We start from the raw sequence: 17,276 nt of genomic DNA, 5'->3' as shown, positions 1-17,276 counted from the left end.
CTAGGAGTGGCACTGCAGTGTCAGACAGGATGGCAGATTTAAAAAATAGTCCCCAAACAGCACATGATGCAAGGAAAAAAAGAGGTGCACCAAGGTCGCTGGATGGCTAAGCTAAGCGACCCAAGTGGCCGACACAAACACCTGGCCCATCTAGGAGTGGCACTGCAGTGTCAGACAGGATGGCAGATTTAAAAAATAGTCCCCAAACAGCACATGATGCAAAGAAAAAAAGAGGTGCAATGAGGTCACTGTGTGACTAAGCTAAGCGACCCAAGTGGCCGACACAAACACCTGGCCCATCTAGGAGTGGCACTGCAGTGTCAGGCAGGGTGGCAGATTTAAAAAATAGTCCCCAAACAGCACATAATGCAAAGAAAAAAAAGAGGTGCACCAAGGTCGCTGGATGGCTAAGCTAAGCGACCCAAGTGGCTGACACAAACACCTGGCCCATCTAGGAGTGGCACTGCAGTTTTCTAGCGAGAGGATGAGCGCTTCCATCCTCATGTGAATCTGAACCACTAGCCATGAACATAGGCCAGGGCCTCAGCCGTTCCTTGCCACTCCGTGTCGTAAATGGCATATTGGCAAGTTTACACTTCTCATCAGACGCTTTTAATTTTGATTTGTGGGTCATTTTACTGAACTTTTGTAGAATACTTAACGACACAGAGGTAGAGCAGTGGACTACTGTATCGTACTGCTATATATATACTGGTGGTCAGCAAAATTCTGCACTGTCCTCCTACTATATACTGCGCACAACTAAAATGCAGCACAGGTATGGATGCATAGTATACTTGACAACACAGAGGTAGAGCAGTGGACTACTGTACCGTACTGCTATATATATATATACTGGTGGTCAGCAAAATTCTGCACTGTCCTCCTACTATATACTGCGGACAACTAAAATGCAGCAGAGGTATGGATGCATAGTATACTTGACGACACAGAGGTAGAGCAGTGGACTACTGTACCATACTGCTATATATATATATACTGGTGGTCACAGCAAAATTCTGCACTGTCCTCCTACTATATACTACAATGCAGCACAGGTATGGAGCGTTTTTCAGGCAGAGAACGTAGATATTTGCAGCACACTGAGCACAGATATTTGCAGCACACTGAGAACAGATATTTGCAGCACACTGAACACAGAAACTGAGAGAACGCAGCCACATCCTCTCGCTATCATCTCCAATGCACGAGTGAAAATGGCGGCGACGCGCGGCTCCTTATATAGAATACGAATCTCGCGAGAATCCGACAGCGGGATGATGACGTTCGGGCGCGCTCGGGTTAACCGGGCAAGGCGGGAAGATCCGAGTCTGCCTCGGAACCGTGTAAAATGGGTGAAGTTCGGGGGGGTTCGGATCCCGAGGAACCGAACCCGCTCATCACTAATACTTAACTTTACCAACTGCACCTCTAACCCTAACCCTCCCTTCCCCTGACCCTAACTGGTGGTGACTAAATCTAACCCCCTCTTCCCGCAGCCTAACCCTAACCCTCCCCCCCCCCCCCAAAGCCTAACCCTATCCTCCACCCCCTTACCCCCGCGCGGCTTAACTCTCTTACAGCCCAGGCCAACACCCATTCGGGACCCCAGATGTAGCCACACTCATTGTGGCTGCGTCTAGTCATGATGCGCATGCACGCTGGCATGCACATGCATATATCTGCACCTGCGATGCATACACATTGCATGGACTTAGTTGCGGGTGCGAAGAGGTGCAGCCAAGCATTTTGCCACAATGCATACAATGAGCAGTATTCAAATGGGAAGTAACCATGCTCATCTCACTGTGATGCGGCATGCTGCCTCACAGCATGCTAAATGGCATGCCAGGCTGTGAGTATTCACAGCCAGCGACTGCTTCATTATCTCCTTTAGAAAGTAATGGCGCACTCGCTGCTGCAAATAGTCACAGCATGCCGTATTGCAGCAAAGATGAGCAGGGCTACATCTGTATGAACAGACTATATAAATTGCCATGTTTAATCCCTTAGCCTTTGAGGGTTTTAACACCCCAGTTTTAGCACTTTTAAGCTTTTCTCATTGGAACATCATGCAGTAACTACACAAATTATACTTTCAAAAGATGTTGAATTTTCATGAACATTTTTACAATGACCTCCAAGAATCACTTTGTGGTTCCTGATTTGCCATTAGCTCACCTTCGCAAAATGGCAAAAAATCTTTATTTAAAAATGATCATTCTTTTTTGTGTTAGTTTTCATAGTCTTTAAATGCTTACTATGCTTCGGAATTATATATGTTTGGAACGCAAGAAGGAATGCCATTTTGAAAACTGTAAAACCTACTACACTCAGGGGCGCTCTCTTTCAAATCAGGATGCCACTGAGTGTGTACATGCTGGCATGGAGGAGATAGGGAAACATAAAACCTTTTCCTGCACCACTGCCTTCCTGATCATAAGCTGCAGGGTTTGATTAAACCTCTCCACTAATCCATCTGTTTGTGAATGGTAAACATAGCAATACCCATTGCAACTGACAAATATCCCTCACTTGCCTGCACATGAATGGCGTGCCCTGATTGTAAAGAATTTACTTAGGGATCCCCAATTCCCTCCCCATACAAAAAAGGTATCCCCTTGAAAACCCTCACTGTGACTGTGCTAAGTTGGGGCTGTGAAAAGAAATATTCTTCCTAGTATTTAATAGTGTGAGAAACAGGATCATGAGCCTGCTCTCTCTGATGCACAACATCCCAGGAGTTTATGCTAATACAGCTCCTTCCCTATGTGAGCTTGTGTGTCAGCATTGACTGAGCATGGACTTTTATTTTCCTTCGGATTGCTGCATCTAAACTACATCTGATTAGAGTTGGATATTCCACGTTTTCAGGATTCTAGTATTGAATCAGTGATAACTGGGCAATATGAATCATGCCTGTTCAATGCCAGGGACAGCCCAACATATTTTAAGATCCAATGTGCTATGGCAGGGGGTGCACCGGCCATAGGGCCCACAGGGAAGTTGCCCAGTGGGCCGATGTGTGCCCCCCCCCCGCCCGTTTTGTTTGTTGACATGTGAGGTATGATCTATGATGCTGCCACCATGGTTACGCGGTATACCTCTGGTGCTGTCCATGTGAGGCCTCGTCTACAAAGCTTTCCAGGGCCACTTTCAGTTCCCAACACACCCCAGCCTTACTTTGAAAGAAAGTGCAATGACGGCATAAATGATAATAAATAAATAAAAAATATATAGATGATACAGCCAAGAATTATAAAACCTCTTGGTGTCACTGGGCCTTTCAGACAGCAGTGGAAATTTAATACAAATTGTAATACCAAAAGCTATATTATACACTTATTTATTTTTTCCCTGTGGAGGACAATTTGCTTTATTGTTTTCTGTGGGAGCCAATGTGTGTGTTTTTTCCTCTGGGGGCCCATGTGTTTTATTTTTTATTTCTCTTACGTCCTAGAGGATGCCTGGGACTCCGTAAGGAACATGGGGTATAGACGGGCTCCGCAGGAGACATAGGCACTATAAAGAACTTTAGAATGGGTGTGCACTGGCTCCTCCCTCTATGCCCCTCCTCCAGACCTCAGTTAGATCCTGTGCCCAGAGGAGACTGGGTGCATTACAGGGAGCTCTCCTGAGTTTCTCTGAAAAAATAATTTTGTTAGGTTTTTTATTTTCAGGGAGCACTGCTGGCAACAGGCTCCCTGCATCGTGGGACTGAGGAGAGAGGAGCAGACCTACTTAAATGATAGGCTCTGCTTCTTAGGCTACTGGACACCATTAGCTCCAGAGGGAGTCGGAACGCTGCGCGCCATTGCTCCCACACAGCAGGCACTGATGGGTGCAGGGCGCAAGGGGGGCGCCCTGGGCAGCAATTTTAAACCTCTAGGACTGGCTAAAATGAATATATAGGCTCCGTGGGCTGTATATAGTAAATCCCCCGCCAGTATTTAAAGAAATTGAGCGGGACCAAAGCCCGCCGCTGAGGGGGCGGAGCTTGATCCCTCAGCACTAACCAGCGCCATTTTCTCCACAGACACTGCAGAGAAGCTGGCTCCCCGGACTCTCCCCTGCTGAACACGGTGAAACAGGGCAGAAAAGGGGGGGGGGGCACTTGTAAGGCGCAGTGGGTGTATTATATGCACATAAATATATAAAAGCGCTATTTAGCTGGGAATTGGTTTTTCCAGTGTCAGTTGGCCCTGGGTGTGTGCTGGCATACTCTCTCTCTGTCTCTCCAAAGGGCCTTATTGGGGATCTGTCTCCATATAAATATCCATGTGTGTGTGGGGGTGTCGGTACGAGTGTGTCGGCATGTCTGAAGCGGAAGGCTCTTCTAAGGAGGAGGTGGAGCAGATGATTGTGGTGTCTCCGTCGGCAACGCCGACACCTGATTGGTTGAACATGTGGAATGTTTTAAATGCAAATGTGACATTATTACATAAGAGATTGGACAAAGCAGAGTCCAAGGAAAAAGCAGGGAGTCAATCCATGGCTTTGACTATGTCACAGGGCCCTTCAGGGTCTCAAAAACGTCCCCTTTCCCAAATGGCAGACACTGATACCAACACGGATTCTGACTCCAGTGTCGACTACGATGATGCAAGGTTACACCCAAGGGTGGCGAAAAGTATTCATTATATGATTATTGCAATAAAATATGTTTTGCATATCACAGATGACCCCTCTGTCCCTGACACGAGGGTACACATGTTTAAGAAAAAGAAACCTGAGGTGACATTTCCCCCATCTCATGAGCTGAACGCATTATTTGAAAAGGCTTGGGAAACTCCAGACAAAAAACTGCAGATTCCCAAAAGAATTCTTATGGCGTATCCTCTCCCGGCACAGGACAGGATACGGTGGGAATCCTCGCCCAGGGTAGACAAGGCTTTGACGCGCTTATCCAAGAAGGTGGCGCTACCGTCTCCAGACACGGCGGCCCTCAAGGATCCTGCTAAACGCAGACAGGAAACGACTTTAAAATCAATTTATACACATACGGGTGCTTTGCTCAGACCGGCAATAGCATCGGATTGGGTTTGTAGCGTGGTAGCAGCTTGGACAGATACCTTGTCAGCTGATATGGATACCCTAGATAGGGATACCATTTTGTTGATCTTAGGTCACATCAAAGACGCAGTCTTATATATGAGGGACGCTCAGAGAGACGTCGGCCTACTAGGTTCAAGGGCCAACGCCATGGCGATTTCTGCTAGGCGAGCACTGTGGACCCGCCAGTGGACAGGTGATGCCGACTCAAAAAGGCATATGGAAGTTTTACCTTACAAAGGTGAGGTTTTATTTGGGGAAGGTCTCGCGGACCTGGTTTCCACAGCTACCGCGGGTAAATCTACTTTTTTGCCTTATGTTCCCCAACAGCAAAAGAAAACGCTGCAGTATCAGATGCAGTCCTTTCGGTCGCATAAGCCCAGAAGAGGTCGGGGCTCTTCCTTCCTCGCCAGAGCTAAGGGTAAAGGGAAAAGAATGCCTGCTACGACCAGTTCCCAGGAACAGAAGTCCTCCCCGGCTTCTACTAAATCCACCGCATGACGCTGGGGCTCCACTGGGGCAGTCCGCTCCGATGGGGGCACGTCTTCGACTCTTCAGCCACATCTGGATTCAGTCGGACGTGGATCCTTGGGTGATGGAAATTGTATCCCAAAGCTACAAGCTGGAATTCGAAGACGTGCCTCCCCGCCGATTCTTCAAATCGGCTTTACCAACGTCTCCCCCAGAGAGGGAGATAGTTTTAGCTGTAATTCAAAAGCTGTGTCTACAGCAAGTGATTATCAAGGTTCCCTTAATACAACAGGGAAAAGGGTATTATTCAACCGTATTTGTGGTCCCGAAACCGGATGGCTCGGTCAGACCCATTCTAAACTTAAAATCACTGAACCTGTACTTAAAAAGGTTCAAGTTCAAGATGGAATCGCTGAGGGAAGTGATCTCCAGCCTGGAAGGGGGGGATTTTATGGTGTCACTAGACATAAAGGATGCATACCTTCATGTCCCCATTTATCCTCCTCATCAGGCGTACCTGAGATTCGCTGTACAGGACTGTCATTACCAATTTCAGACGTTGCCGTTTGGGCTTTCCACGGCGCCGAGGGTTTTCACCAAGGTAATGGTGGAAATGATGGTACTCAAGCGCAGGCAAGGAGTCACAATTATCCCGTACTTGGACGATCTCCTGATAAAAGCGAGATCAAAGGAACAGTTACAGAAAAGCGTGTCGCTCTCCCTGAGAGTGCTGCAGCGACATGGCTGGATCCTAAATCTACCAAAGTCACAGTTGGTTCCAACAACTCGGCTGTCTTTCTTAGGCATGATTCTGGACACAGAACAAAAGAGGGTTTTTCTCCCGATGGAAAAAGTCCAGGAACTCCAGAACATGGTCACAGACCTGTTAAAACCAAAAAGAGTGTCAGTACATCAATGCACTCGGGTACTGGGGAAAATGGTGGCGACCTACGAGGCCATCCCCTTCGGCAGGTTTCATGCGAGGACTTTTCAGTGGGACCTTCTGGACAAGTGATCCGGGTCCCACCTTCAAATACATCAAAAAATAACCCTATCCCCCAGGGCCAGGGTGTCTCTCCTGTGGTGGCTGCAGAGTGCTCACCTTTTAGAAGGTCGCAGGTTCGGCATTCAGAACTGGGTTCTGGTGACCACGGACGCGAGCCTCCGAGGATGGGGAGCAGTCACACAAGGCAGGGATTTTCAGGGACTGTGGTCAAGCCAGGAGGTTTGTCTACACATCAACATACTGGAATTAAGGGCCATATACAACGGCCTACGACAAGCGGAGAATCTTCTTCGCGACCTACCGGTTCTGATTCAATCAGACAACGTCACAGCCGTGGCTCATGTAAACCGCCAAGGCGGGACAAGGAGCAGAGTGGCAATGGCGGAAGCCACCAGGATTCTGCGATGGGCAGAAAATCACGTAAGCGCTCTGTCAGCGGTATTCATTCCGGGAGTGGACAACTGGGAAGCAGACTTCCTCAGCAGACACGATCTCCATCCATGGTTGTGGGGTCTTCATCAAGAAGTCTTTGCAGAAATAACAAGTCTTTGGGGACTTCCTCAAATAGACATTATGGCATCACGCCTCAACAAGAAGCTTCGGAGGTATTGTGCCAGGTCAAGGGACCCTCAGGCAGTAGCGGTGGACGCCCTGGTGACACCATGGGTGTTTCAGTCGGTCTATGTGTTCCCTCCTCTTCCTCTCATCTCAAAAATATTGAGAATCATAAGACGGAAAAGAGTACGGACAATACTCATTGTTCCAGATTGGCCTCGAAGGGCCTGGTATTCAGATCTTCAGGAGATGCTCACAGGAGATCCGTGGCCTCTTCCTCTCAGAGAGGACCTGTTGCAGCAGGGGCCCTGCGTGTTCCAAGACTTACCGCGGTTACGTTTGACGGCATGGCGGTTGAACACCGAATCCTAGCGGGGAAGGGTATTCCGGAAGAAGTCATCCCTACTCTGATAAAGGCTAGGAAGGAAGTAACGGCGAAACATTATCACCGTATCTGGAGGAAGTATGTATCTTGGTGTGAAGCCAAGAATGCTCCTACAGAAGATTTTCACTTGGGCCATTTTCTCCACTTTCGTTTCTACAGACAGGAGTGGATATGGGCCTAAAGCTAGGCTCAATTAAGGTACAAATTTCGGCCCTATCTGTATTCTTCCAGAAGGAACTGGCTTCTCTCCCAGAAGTCCAAACTTTTGTAAAGGGAGTGCTACGTATCCAGCCTCCTTTTGTGCCCCCAGTGGCACCATGGGACCTTAACGTGGTGTTACAGTTCCTAAAATCTCACTGGTTTGAACCTCTTCAAACAGTTGAATTTAAGTTTCTCACTTGGAAGGTGGTCATGTTGTTGGCCTTGGCATCTGCAAGCTGGGTGTCCGAATTGGCGGCCTTATCTCATAAGAGCCCCTATCTCATTTTCCATGAGGATAGAGCAGAGTTGAGGACTCGTCCTCAATTTTTGCCTAAGGTGGTGTCATCATTTCATATGAACCAACCTATTGTGGTGCCTGTGGCTACGGGAGACTTGGAGAATTCCAAATCCCTTGATGTAGTCAGGGCCTTAAAAATTTACGTAGCCAGGACGGCTCGGTTAGGAAAACAGAGGCACTGTTTGTCCTGTATGCAGTCAACAAGGTTGGCGCTCCTGCTTCTAAGCAGACTATTGCTCACTGGATCTGTAACACGATTCAGGAGGCTCATTCTACGGCTGGATTGCCGTTACCAAATTCAGTGAAGGCCCATTCCACTAGGAAGGTGGGCTCTTCTTGGGCGGCTGCCCGAGGCATCTCGGCCTTACAGCTTTGCCGAGCAGCTACTTGGTCGGGTTTAAATACTTTTGCAAAATTCTACAAGTTTGATACCCTGGCTGAGGAGGACCTCATGTTTGCTCAATCGGTGCTGCAGAGTCATCCGCACTCTCCCGCCCGGTTTGGAGCTTTGGTATAATCCCCATGGTCCTTACGGAGTCCCCAGCATCCTCTAGGACGTAAGAGAAAATAAGATTTTAAACCTATCGGTAAATCTTTTTCTCTTAGTCTGTAGAGGATGCTGGGCGCCCGTCCCAGTGCGGACATATTTCTGCATGACTTGTATATAGTTATTGCTTACATAAGGGTTATGTTACAGTTAAGATCAGTCGTTGGCTGGTACTGTTTTGTTTCATACTGTTAACTGGTTGCGTATATTCCAGGTTATACGGTGTGGATGGTGTGGGCTGGTAGGAATCTTGCCCTTAGATTAACAAAAATCCTTTCCTCGTACTGTCCGTCTCCTCTGGGCACAGTTTCTCTAACTGAGGTCTGGAGGAGGGGCATAGAGGGAGGAGCCAGTGCACACCCATTCTAAAGTTCTTTATAGTGCCCATGTCTCTTGCGGAGCCCGTCTATACCCCATGGTCCTTACGGAGTCCCCAGCATCGTCAACGGACTAGGAGAAAAAGATTTACCGGTAGGTTTAAAATCGTATTTTACTTGTGCAATGTTTTTCATCTGCGCTTGCATCTGAGTTGCACAATGAATGCATGCAGTGTGATGGTGTTTGTACAAAGCAGACATACCCAACAAGAAGTGTATCAGATATGGGTTGAGCATTCCTGTGTGGTTAAAGGTGGTAGGCGAATCAGGCGCAGATATAATGTAGTATGGGCTGAAAGTGGTTACATATAGAGACATTGTATTGCTCACATTGGAGGCCATACTCCACGGATGATCAGCACCTCGCATACGGATGGTGAAAGTTACAATGGTGCGACCGATGGTGACGTCTAAAGATGCACAAAGCATGATTGCAGCATCTGTAGACACTGAAAGTGGGCATCTCTGTCCATGCATCCTTGGATGCACACCAGGGACGGCATTGTAGCATCATTAGCATAAAGTCACAGATGCAACTGCAGTAAAAGATGCAAGGAAGGCTGCAACTGTGCCCAATTCAGAACAAGACCCTATGAGGAGGAATATTATGCATCCTAAAAGAGACGTGGCCAAGAGGGTGTTACCTCGCTGAAAGTAAGCCTTTGCTATAGTTCGGGGCATGGTCTAGTGGGGAGGAGGCGGGACTTCAAACAAACCCGATTATGTCATTTCAGGGGCGTCAGCCAGTGACATGTAGTGATGTAAAAGGCTGGGGAGGCACTGGCTAGTACGAGAGCCAGATTTACAAACACATGTGAAACAGAGGGTTCTTGTGGGCATTATATAAAGGTGCAGCAGTATACTGTATACTGCTGGAAATTTGGTGAATTTTAATCAGAGATGTGCGGACAAGGTTGGCAGGTGAGGCAGAGCCTCACCGGAAGTGGTGCAAGTAGAAATATTTTCTTAGTGGTACTGAGTGGCAAAAATGGGCGTGGTCACATGACAATAGGGGGAGTGGCTACAAGACACAGCCCCCTTTCTTTACACTCTGGAGGCAAGGCTAGAAATATATAGTAATACCTACAGTATAAAAGAAATAGTGATACCCCCAGTATAATAGGAATATATAGTTATGCCACCAGTATAATAAATATATATAATAATGCCCCCAATTTAATAACAATATATAGTAATGTCTCCATTACAACAGCAATATATACGGTACTGTCCACATTACAATAGAAATATATAGTAGTGTCCACATTATATTAGAAACTAATTAACCCACACAGTGAAGCCAGAGACAGTGCTGCCTAGTCTGTGAAGAAAAAAAGCCGCTCAGTGCTGATTCATCACATGAGCTAAGTGAAGGGAAACAGCTGCACTGTTGCACCCAGCATGGGATGCTGCGGGGAAGTGCACCCAGGCTCTACTCTTTGCGCCAGCCACGGCCGCCAGAAGAGGAAGAGTGATGTGACCTCATGACGTCACCATCATGCTCCCAGAAGCCCTGACAAAGTGGGAGGCTCCATCATGCTGCCAAGCACCATGGTCTTGTGGCTTGGTGGTGCATTATAATTGTGGTAATGGCGGTTATGGGTGCAAAGTGTGTGGCGGGTGGAACTGCATACCTGTTGCCAAATTATTAGGAGTATGTCGTACCCAAGCATACGTGGCCACTGCTCACCAGTCATAGACCAGTATACTCCAGGGTTTTGACTAAAAAAATTAGTAGAATATATTCTTTCAGATCATTTTTATAATCAAAACTCTGGAGTATACTGGAGTATGACAGGAGAGGCCCTGCTTCACCTGAGCGCATGTCACTGCTGCTGGCTCCGCTTCAGTGACAGGAACCAGGCTGGAGCATGAAATTGTCAATGGAACGGCAGCACTTTAGTGTCACCCCCAGGAAGACAAGTATATGATTACATGTTCAAAATATTTTTATTTCAATTTCCACCCTGTTTATTTTAAATAGCAATGTTCATATCCTTAATCACATGACTAGAGCTGAAATAAATGTCCAGTTGGGTTGTCTTTTTAATTTAACAGCAAAGTATACGTATCCGGTGTCTCCTTTCTCTATATTACTAATTGCAAGGTACAGTACAGATGCATGGGTTGTACTTTTAAGTTGAAATGGATATTGTAGTTCATAAGTTATGTAGACATGTTTAACTTATCTTTCATTCATTGATCTGTCACCAGTCTAGGACAGGATTTGTGAAATCACTCCTTTATTTGGGTTTACAGCATTTGCTATTTCATTCAGTACAAGTGATCAAGATGCCAGATGTGCAGAGAGATTAAATTTGGGTGGGATGTGTTCAAACAATATAACCCACTCAAACCTAAATCTCTCTGCACATGTTACATCTGCCCCACCTACAGTGCAACATTGTTTTGCCCATTAGTGTGCTTTTTTGCACCACCAAGCAATAAGACCATGGTGGGCTGCACTGTCTCTGGCTTCACTGTGCGGGGTAATTAATTTATTTTATAATGCCCAGAGGCAAGATGTATGAGGACGCATGTATACTATGACTTACTAGTACCTGGTACAGTGATAGAAACACCTTTAGCCAAGTATAATTAGCTTTTAAAAATATTGTACAGTATATACATAGAATGATACTTATTACATTTTACAGCCTACCTACTCAGTTCATTTTCATATTGGCCTCTGTATGAATTAAAGCAGTTGAAATTAAAATGTTCAAGCCACTGGATGACTTGAACACTCAACCCTGCTAAAGATAGATGGAACACAAATATAAAAATTAGTTAAAAATGAAGGCTTGCCAATTAACTATATTTCTAACTGGGATGTAGGTAGGATGCTGGTGTTCACCATCAGAATGGCCACAATACCGGCTCTGGAATACCAACAGTGAGTATTAAGGTTAGGGTTAGGGCTAGACACTAGGGGAAGGGGTTAGGGTTCGACTGCAAGATAGGACAGTTAAGCTGGGTACACACTTAACGATGTGTAACCAGCACGACATCATGGGCGGCGGGCCCTGGCATCGGCAAGTGCACACACACTTGCCAATGCTGGCAGTGATGGAGCGATGGCGGGGGCCATACTTCATGCTTCTGCATACGGGCCGACGGAGGATGTTGTTGATGACTCACAGGAGCGCGCATTGTCAGTGACATAACGGGTACACACAAGACAATGTGCCCAATATATTGGTCTGATCCGCGAGATAGGACAACATATTGTCTAGTGTGTACCCCGCTTTAGGGTTAGGCTGTGGGAGAGACGGATTAGGGTTAGAATACTAACCAAAAGTCCTCAGGATTTTGACCATCTGGATTCCGCTGCCGGTACTGTGACCATCGGTATTTCATACCCAACCCTTTTTATTCATATATTCTACATACTATACGAAGCACATAAAGGAACTCTTCTATTTTGAATAAACTACTTTTATATGTGGGCAATATGGCTATTTAATACACTAGAAAAAATATATATGAATGGATGATTTAATTGTGCGTGCATTTGATACTTTAATTTAGTACTTGTCTGTTGTAGATTATCTTTGTGTTACATAAACATATTACATACGTGTCTTATCATATAGCTTACCTTTTTTCTTAGGCGTTCTTGTGAATGTTCCTTTGATGATTTTGCAATGTGAGTTATCACCACCACACACACCACATTTGTCTTCTTTTTTTGTTGAACCAATTACTTTGTCACAACCAACTTTCTGAAAGCAAAAGAAAACATCATAACAAAGTGTAACTTGTACATATTTGAAATGTTATAACAAAAGAAGGGTAAAGTCAAATACTGTACATAATGCCAAAAACTCACTTAGTGCAGGTGTATATTTTACCAACATTCACTATGGTGACATTCATTAGGTCATTGTGTCAACATTCAGATCATCAACACTGATGTTATAGCGACATTGTTGAAATATAGACAATGTCATTTGATTGCCATTCTATCACTAATAAGGTTACCATCCATCCAGTATTCGTCAGGATTGTCCCAGGATTTAATATACAGTATTGTCCCTGATCCCGGACAAAGAGCACACTGTTCCACCACTACGGTCTGCGGGCTCCTCTTCTACCTGCTCCACTCCCCCAGGCAGCAGCACTCCTATTCCCGGATGGATTCGCAGCTCCGCCTCCACTCAGCACAGGTGTACAGGAACTGGCGACATCTTGGATTCTGGCTGGCTGGTAATGGCGTGGCATGTTCTCCCTGAGTCCCCAATGTAAGCAGAGCAAGAGAGATCAGAAAAGCCCTAAGCTTTTCTCCAGCTACCGGCTGCCACTGCAGTGCATGCACTGCTGACACCCGTTTGGTGTGTCGCCTGTCCACTTCAGTGACTGAGTGAGTCACTGTCAGGTCAGGAGTCGGGACCACTTGCGCTGCAGCCGCAGTCTGACCACCTAAGAGAGGAGAGGTCTGTGGACACTAGGCCAGGCCACGGAGGCTGTGTGGTGACTGTTTGTGCTTGCGCTTATGGCACTGCAGACAGTGAGTGCATGTTGGTGGATTTTAAAGTGACTTTAAATATAAAACTAAATACAGAGGAGAATCCCGGCAATTACGGACACTAGACACAGTCTCCTCAGCAGCCACTGAGCCCAGTGTCAGGCTGTGACATCAGACAGACTTACAGTGGTTGTATTTAGTAATTTCTTGACTATTTGACTGGTTTGAAGATCCCAAAGAAACTCACTAAGACAGAGTCCTATGGATTTCACCTGAACCAGATAAGTGCATACAGCATTGACAATGCACCTGTGTATTATGTCAAGAATAATTCTGTGTTTGTTAATAAGAAAAAAAATCTATCCATCCTGATAGCTACTGTAACTGCAATGTCATCAACAACACCATCAAACTTGGACTTAAAACCTTTCACAGTGACATTGAAGCTTTGGTCCTCAAGATCTACTAGTGAGTTTTATTCTTCAGTGTCAAAGGTTGAGTCACTGGAAGAATTTGCTAATTTTGTTGAGATATAGGGCCTAATTCAGATCTCATCGCAGCAGCAAATTTGTTAGCTAATGGACAAAACCATGTGCACTGCAGGGGGGGGGGGCAGACATAACATGTGCAGAGAGAGTTAGATTTGGGTGGGGGGTGTTCAAACTGAAATCTAAATTGCAGTGTAAAAATAAAGCAGCCAGTATTTACCCTGCACAGAAACAATATAACCCACCCAAATCTAACTCTCTCTGCACGTTATATCTGCCACACCTGCAGTGCACATGGTTTTGCCCATTAGCTAACAAATTTGCTGCTGTGATCAGACCTGAATTAGCCCATAGTTCAAGTAAATACGGAGACATGATGGTACTAGATCCCTGTCCTGCAATTGTGAGAATTTTTGCACTGCTGGCGTGCTATCAAGTCAGATTTTTTGTAGATATGTGTAGGTTTGGTTTTACTCAGTTCTTAATGCCAAAATTAACGCGTGTTCAGATTTATCTGGATTTTTCTTATTGGCTATGCAAAACATGTGACATCCGAGAGCCAATAAGATGACGTTTTGTGATCTGGATAAATCCGAACCCCCACAGCTCTAATGTTTTGTCGAAGGGTGAAGAAGACTGTTCAAGATTAATCTGCCATTTTCCAGCCCCACATGCAAAGCATGATGCTGAAAGTGACCATTTACTTCCTGAGTGCTACCTATGTTTTCTGCAGCCCATCTTGCATCTATTTGAAACAACTGTTATAAAACTGAAAGATAACTTCATTGCTTCTGGTCAGTTGGACAGAACCTTAAGAGATCTTAAGAACAACCAGGAGAAGAACACAAGATCGATTCTTTGGAACAAAAGTTTTGGAAAATTCTCCAAAAACTCTCAAATGCTGAGAGGTCAAGTTTTGGAAGAGAGGCAGAATGTTTCTTGGAATGGTTTATCAATTATCTGTTCAAAAACTATGACTTTTCCCAAATTAATGTATTCAATATCCTTGCCGGTCTTTCACTTAAAGAACAAGATGAAGATCTTTGTTTGCAATGGAGATATGTTTCAGAGCTCGCAGACAAACTAAACCTTAACCTGAATAAGGACAAGCTGTACCACAATTTTTGTTACTTTCAGTTTACCTTCCCCCGGACTTGACAAAAGTAAAGCAGAAGACCAGATTTTGGGAGATTTGTTCAAGGACCAGACCACTATTAATGTCTCCCATTCCCAAATGCTGAGACCCATTCACAGTTTCAATTCCCACCAGTAACTCATATGCTGAAAGAATCTTCAGCATCATGAACAATCAATGGTCAGATGAAAGAAACCGGATGTACATGCCTTTGAGGTCTTATTCACAGTTGGACGCTTTACACAGTTGGATTCGCATGCGGTGGCTGCATCCACAGGGTCTGTGCATGTGTGCGACCTGTCATCATGCGATCGCATCCCGAAAGGATGTGATCGCATGGTGATTGACAGGCGATGGCTGTCCGCGAGTGGCAACGCGTCATGGGGGGGGGGGTCAAAAAACGCAGGTAAGTCATGGCCGTTTTTGGGGTCAGCCTATGGTGTATATGGAAATATGGCAGCGGTGTTGACCTCTATTCAGTGTGTTTGCAATTACCCAGCATGTGAGTATATGGACGCAGATTTTGCTACGACAGCAAAAATCTGCATCCATCTCTGAATAACCCCTTTAGTGAAGAGAAAGCTTCAAATTAAAGAGAACTTTTCCAAAAGTTGTGTTGAATTTTTCAATTTGCTAACAAATAAAGTTAGCCAAGAACTGCTGAAGGCAGCAAAAAGAAATACAAATACTGGAGCTAATTCAGGTTGGATCGCAAATCGCAATCCAACCGGAATTTTTGCAGTGCGGCCATGGGCGTTTGCACAGTGGGCCGTACTGTGCATGCACCCGCACTTTCTGCGGGGGGCCGTAGAAAATGCGATCGCCTCTGCCTGTCAATCAGAGGGCGGTAATGCTCCATTTGCAGGGAGGAGACGGAGCGTTGCGAGGGCGGGTTGGTGCCGGGACTCCTGCGGCTGCAGCTAGGCTGCGTCGGCAGGAGTCATCCTTAGTTTCTTCTGACAAGCAGAAATTGCAAATCGCAATTTCTGCTTGTCGAAGTGGGGGAGGCGCCGGTCAGTATGCTGGGAGGCCTTGCCCAGCGCTGGGCGGCCCCCAGGATTCGAGCAATCGGCCCTCAGGATTCGAGAATAGCGCCGGTATTCTGGCTGGCGGCATTGCGGGCTGGCAGGATTCCGGCATCTGTATACTGACCGCCGAGATCCCAAAAGCCGGAAAATTAAACATATACCAGAATAATGGGCATGCCACATTTTAATAAGCAGAGTCTGATTGTGCATCCTATTCACATAGCAATGTGAATAAGATGCACTTTCAGCAAAAAAAAAAGAGATGCAACGTTGATGGGGGTGGTCTTCTGTATGCCGAATGTCGGGATCCCGGCGCACAGTATACCGGCGCCGGAATCCCGACACTCGGCATACCGACAAGTATTCTCCCTCGTGGGGGTCCACGACCCCCCTGGAGGGAGAACAAAATAGTGTGGAGCGCGTAGCGCGCCACCGTGCCCGTAGCGTGGCGAGCGCAGGGAGCCCGCAAGGGGCTCCTTTGCGCTCGCCACGCTCTCGGTATGCCGGCGGTCGGGCTCCCGTTGATGGAGTTGCATAGGACCTGTCAGTGAGGAAACACACAGTATGTATATTGCCAGCAGTAAACAGACCTTTGCTTTTGCTTACTAACTATAACTCTTCTTGCTTGACATTCAGCCCTGGTGATTATACAGTATTTTGTGTACTTGATCAACCTCTGCTCTAGCACTATGATCAAACTTCATGGATCTCCCTTGTCTGCCTAGTCCTCTAGCTCTTTGCCTTCTTGACCATATACTCTCCATATTTAGTATCATTCTTACATCCAGCATTTGGAATACCATTTAGAGTAAACCTTGTAACACATCCCAGCACGCCTTGCCACAGTTTTGCTACTAAGGCATGCTAAAACTGAGGCAGGATATGCTGGGTTGTATAGTTCCACAGCAGCTGGCGGGCAGCATGTTGAAGACCATTGCTCTAGAGCAGTGGTCTCCAACCTTAATTGGGGTGTGAGCTACTTTCGGGGAAAAAACCTCTGGAAGAGCTACCCCCTCCCCCCAATGCGCGTGCATTCCTGTGAAAGTGGGTGTGGGCTCACAGAAGTGGGTGCAGTCTCACAAAAGTGGGTGTGGCCTCACAACAGTAATGTCCCCCTGCGTAGTGCCAGATACACAAGTAAAGCCCCCCGCATAGTGCCAGATACACAAATAATGCCCCCCAGCAGTGCCAGATACACAAATAATGCCCCCCAGCAGTGCCAGATATACAAATAAGGCCTCCCAGCAGGACCAGATACACAAATA

At 46.3% G+C, this 17,276-nt stretch overlaps 1 protein-coding gene across 1 annotated transcript in view; it reads right to left on the bottom strand.

The window, feature by feature from the left end:
- LOC134933200 (A disintegrin and metalloproteinase with thrombospondin motifs 2-like) overlaps window positions 1-17,276 on the bottom strand; it is a 968,191-nt gene that overhangs the window by 239,230 nt on the left and 711,685 nt on the right. Inside the window, exon 14 of the mRNA XM_063928241.1 lies at window positions 12,494-12,617. Within this exon, the coding sequence (XP_063784311.1) occupies window positions 12,494-12,617 (124 nt within the window). The remainder of the gene's footprint in view (window positions 1-12,493; window positions 12,618-17,276) is intronic.

Source organism: Pseudophryne corroboree, chromosome 6 (assembly GCF_028390025.1).
Source record: "Pseudophryne corroboree isolate aPseCor3 chromosome 6, aPseCor3.hap2, whole genome shotgun sequence".
In the NCBI taxonomy this organism is placed as follows: Eukaryota; Metazoa; Chordata; class Amphibia; order Anura; family Myobatrachidae; genus Pseudophryne; species Pseudophryne corroboree.
This window is presented reverse-complemented; position numbering and strand designations above follow the sequence as displayed.